Source organism: Lycorma delicatula, chromosome 2 (assembly GCF_047948215.1).
Source record: "Lycorma delicatula isolate Av1 chromosome 2, ASM4794821v1, whole genome shotgun sequence".
Classification (NCBI taxonomy): domain Eukaryota; kingdom Metazoa; phylum Arthropoda; class Insecta; order Hemiptera; family Fulgoridae; genus Lycorma; species Lycorma delicatula.
In genome coordinates this window covers 182,821,555-182,829,756 of record NC_134456.1, presented here as the reverse complement: position 1 = coordinate 182,829,756, position 8,202 = coordinate 182,821,555, and the positions used below count along the sequence as shown (strand labels likewise).

Sequence of the window (8,202 nt, the reverse complement as noted above, 5' to 3'; positions counted from 1 at the left end):
TCAGATATTAAAAAAAAATTGTACATATTTTGAAACAGATATTTTTATAAAATATATTTACTAAAATGACTTTTTTATTCTAAAGTAATTACTTACTCAAGCTAGAATATTTTTTATTTAAATTATATTATATAGATTTAAATATTTATTAATATTTTAAGTCAAATAATATATTAACAGTGACCTATACAACATGTAAATATCAGAGGGTTAAATAAAATAATACAAAATAACAAAAATACGTAAGAAAGAAAGTAAGTACATAATTTTTATTAGCATGCCTAAAAAGAATGAGGTGCATGTTGTGAAGGGAAATTAAAAAAAAAAAAGTTAAAGGTTGTTGATTTTAAGTGGAGGATGTTAGCTAATTCACTAACTTACAAGTGGGTTGCCCCAGTACCACGACTTGACTTTCTGCGTCCAACCACCCAAGTGGGATCTCAGCCCCTCGAGGTAGCCACACTGCAAGCATATTTACCTTAGTAGGTTCATTACACTCATTTGCTCCCTATCACACTCAACACTAAATGCTGTGTCATATTAACTATTATCAATGTAATATTACCTAGTACTAACAAACATGCTTTTGGAGCTATCATCTATTTTTTTTAATGTAAAATTTATTATACTTTAAAAACTATATCAAATAAATGATTTAAAAACTATTGTTACAAAACTATAATTTTAATAATTAATATAGTACTACAATTTCTACTAACTTCTAAAGCTAACCTATTTAAAAAAGAAACATGATGATGAGTACATTGATGGAACTGTGCCTTCAGTTCTACATCATCTGGTTTTCCTTTAAAAGATTTAAACTAGAATTACTTATCATCAGATTAGTTGTGACTCTTAATAAATTTAAATGAATAAAACATGTCGAAAATAATTAATTTATTTGACATTTTCAAAAAATAGGAATACATTAGAACCAAAATGCTTATGTAAATTGTTTAATCAGATTCAATTACTGATTTCTTGAGAGATTATATTTATTAAGGGCTTTTTATTTATAAAATATAAATAAAAAACTGTACATAAACCATTTATTATCATAACTTGTTTTTAATGAATAATATTGGCGTAATAACTATTATTTTTCATTGATGAAAAACATAATTTGTAGGAAAAAAACACTACATAATGTTTTATTGATTTATTTATTTAATTTTTATTTATATAATTCATGATTATGTTTTGTTCAAATTTATTTATCTGTAGTACAATACATTGAAATTCCGTATCAAATCTATATATTAATGTAAGTTATGTTAACAGTAAACTGTTAATACAGGTTACGTAAGCTGGTAGTTTCAATGCTATATTATAAATACCTATCATCCAATAAATTTTATTAAAATTGATGAAAAGCCTGTTTGTTACTTGATGTATATAAAATAACATTTTCTTTTCTGTTAGTTTAGATATTTCATAATATTCCGATACGAAAACAGTTCTATGCTTTGTAACACACTGATTATAATTAAATTATCCGTATTTCTTATCAGATATGAATTAATATAATTAATCCATTTTTTAAATTTATTTTACTTTTCTTGATATAATTATAATTTACCAATGCTTTTGATTCAGAACAAGATGAAAATACATTAATTCTGCAATTTTTCTTTTTATTTGGGTAGCTCATTAGTAATTAGTTAATAATGAATGCATCTGTGAAAGAAAGGAATTGACAATAGTCCAAAAATTCTAGGAGAGGCCACCTCTCTAATACATCAAGCCTGACTATATTTTAAAAGAATAAAAATCATTTTAAGGTGTTGGTAGTACCGATGGATAAATGAAATAAGCTTTATGCCTGATGATGATACACATATAAACTTATTTTTTATTAGTTTTATTTTTATTATAAAGAAATATAACACTTATCTTAAAGTATATTAATTACAGATATAATCAACAATCTGAAATTTGATTATGCAAAAATTTATTTTTATAAGTTTACTATGATTAATATGTAGGTTGTTTGTAATTTGTGGGGGAAGAATATTAACAAGGACCTTAAAATTTACTAAGCTCTATAAATATTAGTTGAAATTGTCCTAAAAAACAATCTTTTGTAAATTTTCAAATGTCATTCAACTTCGATAAGATAGATTTTTAAACATTTAAAAAAATATTTTAATGTTTTGAAATACATACAATCTTTAAAAATCAGATATGATAAGAGTAGAAGATGAAGAAAAGCAATGTCTCCGAAAAACAGTGAGTAGGATGTCGTCAATTCCATTTGATTTCTTTATACAGGTGTACCTTGAAGTTCCCTCAGGAGTTTCATAACTCATTATTTTTGTGAAAGCAATGGAAAAAGTTTATTATAAACATATATCCTAGAAGGCTTGGTTTGTGAGTTATGGCTACTAAAAGATTTCACTCTGAATTCAACTACCAGGTGAAATAAGGTTGTACTACAATTTTTAGATTGTTAATTAAGGGCCAAATTTAGTGATTTGTTAGGGTTTTTGACCTGAAAATCTAGTAAAATAGAACCCAGAAACGAATCTACAGTCATTTTTGAAAAATCTGGGGTAAAACCCAAAAAAAAAATGGGTTATAAACCTTTGACGTCCAATAACTTTGTTAAATAGGTAATAAACACCTAAAATTTAAAACAAAACTTGTAGAGAATTTAATCTGAACAAAATAAAGTTGAATAAAACAAAGAAAAGTTAGAAAAATTTGAATTTTATTTAGAAACAGTACTCTAGAGTCTAGCGTTCTACTAGAGAGTACTCTAGAATCTAGAGTACTTTTGGTCTAGAGCCTAGACCAAATCGCATTAGACATACCAGTTTATAATAAATGTTAAAAAATGAGCCTGCCATTTTCAACAGATTTCTTGGCACAGTTCTGTACTGCTTTCGTTACTCTTTTTAGTTCTTCAGATCAGGGCTGACCTTAAGTTGCTCAGCCGTATCCATAATGTGGACAATTATTCCTCAAGAGAATGTATTTTTGTTTTGTATACAATATTTTTCATCCATCATCCTGAATTCGGCGGACCCAGTATGTACAATGTGTTGCACTTGTTGAGGTTCTTGTTGCATATCCTATACAGAATGTTAAGAAACATTTTCATCCTAGGTATATCAAACTCGAACTGGAAAAGCAACAGCCCTACTAAGGCGTAGACGCTGTCAACAGCGTCGTAATACATAATATCGTATTCGGCCTTGCTGGACGCATTAAACAAAGGCGGATGGGTATTAAAGTGCAACATAAAGTCCAACACATCGAAGCTGTTATATATGACTGTTATATATAACACAAAAATCTAAATGTGTTAGATAGGCGATCTTAGTGGCCAGAACTGTGGACATCTATTTTTCAGGGAAATGATGATTTAAGTGAGTGGAAATGGTACAAGAGAAATGGGTGACACGTCATCTTGCTGGAAGTATATTTTGCGTCTCAGTGCTAGAGGAACATCTTCAAGCAGCTACGGAAATTCTTCTTGAAGAAAGTACAAGTAGACTTCAGCATTTAAGCAGCCAGCTAATGTGAACGTCCAAACAGTTGATTGTGAAGAAACTAATTGTGAAATACATTGATATTAAATCGGTTTAGAAAATTGTCTTTCATTTTTTCATGAGGATTTACTTCTGTCCATATATATTCATTATCAAATTGTTAAACATCATCTCGGCTGAGATTTGCCACGTCGGTAAACAAAACATACTTGTACAGTTATCGATTTGTATTCCACCAGTTGCAGAACTCCAAGCGAAGCGCACCGTTTCCTGGGTGCAGATGTTGAACTGGCTGTTTGTGACAAAGACAAAACTTGTTTTGTTTAAGTGTCCTGCAATCCATACACTTAGAAAGACGTCGTATACTGACGCCTGGACTGCATCTATAATAATTTCATCAATAACAGCGTCATGCTCGACTGATCGTTCGTAGCTGATGCGAATACTAGTTAGTGAATTTATTTCCTGAAGATTGCGAAAAGTCGTGTAAATAATTTTCGGATCTGGAATCCTGCGATTCGGAAAACGTATTTCATATTTTAATGCAGCAGTGTAGCATTTCATACGTCCAAAATGAATACCAAATCAGTGTATTCCTCTGTTGTAAATAAGTACGGCATTACTTCAATAGAAAACTAATCACTTTCAAACTAAAATTCACACAAAACCTTCGCTAACGACAATATAGTTTACAGAACCCGATAAATTTAATGAACTATGTTGAATTTTTCAACATAGTCTTCTTGCATTTCAACGCACTTGGTCCATCGTTGCACAAGCTTCCTGATGCCCTCATAAAAGAAGGTTTTCGGTTGAGCTGTGAGCCAGGAATGCACTGCTTCTTTCACTGTTTCGTCCGAGGTAAATCGACGGCCCCTTAATGCCTTTTTGAGTGGACCAAACAAGTGGTAGTCAGAAGGGGCAAGATCAGGACTATACGGAGGATGAGCCAGGACTTCAAATTTGAGTTTCTGGAGCGTTTAAGCAATGTGGGCAGCAGTATGTGGACGGGCATTGTCTGCAACAACACAACACCTTTCGACAGCAGTCCTCGGTGTTTGCTTCGAATTGCAGGCTCAGCTTGGCAGTAAGCATCTCACTGTAACGCGCACTGTTTATTATCGTGCCCCTTTCCTCATAATGTTCCAGTACTGGGCCTTGTGAGTCCCAAAAAGCCATAAGCAGCCGTTTTCCTGTGGATGGTTGGGTCTTGAACGTTTTTTTGCAGGGTGAATTTGGATGTTTCCATTCCACACTCTGCCGTTTACTCTCCGGCTAGTAATGATGGATCTATGTTTCATTACCTGTGATGATTCTGTCTAAGAAGTTGTCTCGTTCGTTACCATAGCGATCCAAATGTTTTTGGCAGATGTCCAAGTGCGTTTGTTTATGCATTTGTGTGAGTTGTTTTGGGACCCATCTTGCACAGATTTTATGAAACACAAGTCTGTTGTGGACGATTTCGTAGGCAGAACCGTGACTAATTTGCAGACAATGCACCACTTCATCAATAGTTATCCGTCTGTCTGAGAAAACCATGTCACGTGCACGCTCAATGTTTTCCTCATTTGTGGCGGTAAACGGTCGTCCGGTTTCTTCGTCATGCGTAACACATGTGCGAGCATTTCTGTATTTTTCAATCCATTCGTAGACAGACATTCAGTTGCGGCAACACACTGTTCCCGTAATGTACCGAAAGTTTTCGATGAATTTCGGCCCCTGACACACCTTCCGACAACAAAAAATGGATCACTGACCGTTTCTCTTGTTTGGTGCAAACAGAAAACGGAGCAGCCATGGTTAACGGCAGGGCAGCGATAATGGAACTAATCTAGCAGCATCAAACCTGCACAGGCATAACAACAATTAAACCACTCATGCGTCATCTACGCAACACGACTACCAACATAAACAAAAATTGCGGACAATAATTGACTTACCCTCGTACCTTATAGAATGATTTAAACACGGATACAGTATTGTGCACTGTTGATTAGCTCAACCGAATTAATTCAGATTCTTTGATTAGTTCAGAATTAAATACTCTTCAAGTTTTGTTTTAAAGTTTTATGTATTTATTATCTATCTTCTATTATTTATTATCATAGTAATACAACAAAAAAGGAAAAAAGAAAAGAAAACAGGGATTTTACCCCAATTAATTGATTTTTACCCCAGATTTCTCAAAAACGACTGCGGATACGATCTGAGACTCTTTTATTCTTTTATTCAATTTTTCAGGTCAAAATCAAATCAAATCACTAATTTTTCACCTAGTTAACGTCCTAAAGATTTCGGTACGATCTTATTTCACCGGGATAACTGAAATCTTTCACTAGCCGTAATTCGCTAACGAAGCATTGTAGGACATGTGTTTATTATAGGAAACGAAAAATAAATTTAAGATTGACTTAAAAATAAAATCTTAAAAACGTAAAAACATATATATTACAATGCTTCTCTTTCAGCAGGAAATTCAATTATATTCAAATAAAATATTGAAATTTTTAAAAGAATCACTGTTATGAAAGATGAATAAATGAGAATAATAGTAAACGATTAACGTAAAATGCAAGTGCTTTGATGGGAAGAAAAAACAGATCCTCAGTTATTTGTTTCATATATTTCAGTCTTTTCTCTTTAGTTTTTACTTTCAGTGCACAACTCTACAAGCGAATAAAGATGTTACAGAAACTGTAACATAGATGTCATAGTACATAACCTTATTCCACTTTGGGGATGAGAGACAAAAACGATGGATAGGCGCCAGGCAGAGCGTTAAAATGTTGTCTTCCAGGTTAGTTCTGAAACTTTTTAAGGGTTCCAATCTGAGGGCAGGCAGTATACTGACTTCTCTTCGTGTAAGGCCAAAGAATATGTAGATTTTCAACGTTGTTACAAGTGCTGTCACTTTGGACACGCCGCTGAACTGTTTAAACATGTAGTGGTAGTATGGTTCCACTTTGGGAATGAGAGACATAAACGAGAGGAGTATCCTAAGAAGTCGGAGGGCCTGATTTGTGTTAACTGAAGACGCCTTCGGAAAGACCATAAGCACTGTGTAAATGGTATGTATTGTGCGTGTTATAAGGGGGCTGACATAATGTATTACAATTTGGATATCTTTAGGTGGTTAAAATTTGGCAATTAAATGCGTAGTGTGCTTACATTAAACAGATTGAACTTGTTGGTCAGTTATAGTGAGTGGTGGTGTTTGATTCACTCCTGCAGCTGAGGAGTGAGGTTGCTCAGCGCGTGTCCTATCGGGGCTTATGCGGACGACGGTCTCCTGCTGATCGAGGGAGGCTCGTGGACGGAGGCAGAATTCCAAGCCACTCAAGCATTCAGGATACTCGAGTTAAAGGGTCATCTACATAAGACAATTAACCTGTTTTAAAAATTCTGTCACCAGTTTTTTTCATGTACAATTCATCAAAAGAACTCTTCATTTCATACTTTATCAAGCCATGTAATTTTCAACGTTCTTATTTAACACCACGTTTCAAAGGGTCACACTTCTAATATTTTGGTTTTCCTATTTTCTGTTTTCTTAAAATTTTAAGTTCCACACAATATTTTTGGAATACTTTTTAGTAATTAGTTTGTTTATGTTTGATTTTAGGAGAATTCTTTTGCATGAATACTCTCGTTGTGGCTATCATTTTTTAATATCTCCTTTAATTTCTTTACAATTTTATTTCCTAAATAACAAAATTTTTTCTATAATATATCTTAATATTTAATTCATTATTATTCTCTGTTTTCTACATTTCATTAAATTATTATTTTTTTAATTTTCAAACTTTATTATTCACCAAGCAATGATTTGTTTATTAGGACAGGTTAGAATTTCATTTACACTCACTCATACATATCATCCTCATTCATCCTCTGAAGCATTATCTGAACGGAAATTACCGGAGGCTAAACAGGAAAAAGAAGGATCGATACCAGTATTAACTATATCAAATTAAATATTTTAAAAGAGTATTTGATATTAAAGATTAGTGTAAATAAAACAGAGATGAAAATTTATATCAAACCTGCCAAATAAACAGCTAATATTTTATATTTTAAAATAAAAATATTATTAATTTTACTTTCTTTAAATAAGTGAATAAAAATAATAATAATAATAATAATAATAATAATATTCTTTTTTAAAATACTAAATTAAATGTAAATTTTTATTAAGGTTGATCCAGGAAAAATAAGAAAAAAGTGATATTAATTAAAATTAAAAGAAATTCCCAGCTGATTTAAAATTCAAGAATGTTTGTATTTTTTATTATATTGTTTAAGAACTTTCTAAAGTACAATGAAAAATATAGTGATAAAAATTTAATTCTTTGTTTAAATTACTTTATTGTTATAGTATCATTATTATTATTTTAAATTACCATTCCCATGTTGAAATTTCTTGAAATAGTTTCATAACTGATATATTAAAAATATAGTTTTATGTTGACAGTTTAATCCAATTTCTTCTTAATTTTGTTTACTATAATTAAATATGCAACATAGAGTTTAACACTTATATAATTTTAAACTTAATAATGATTTTTAATATAAAGTTAATATTAAAAAAAAATTAATTTGGATATGTATAATTCTATTTTTTTTACATATTAGATTAATCAAAATATAAGTAAAATAGTATTAAGATAAAAATCAAATTAGTATGTCCCAAAACTTTATAAATTTGGAT

General features: G+C 31.2%; 1 protein-coding gene across 1 annotated transcript in view; it reads right to left on the bottom strand.

Moving 5' to 3' along the window:
- Window positions 1–372: 372 nt before the first annotated feature.
- dysc (whirlin protein dyschronic) overlaps window positions 373–8,202 on the bottom strand; it is an 857,123-nt gene continuing 849,293 nt past the window's right edge. The window contains exon 19 of the mRNA XM_075357689.1: window positions 373–462. Coding sequence (XP_075213804.1) covers window positions 373–462 — 90 coding nt within the window. The remainder of the gene's footprint in view (window positions 463–8,202) is intronic.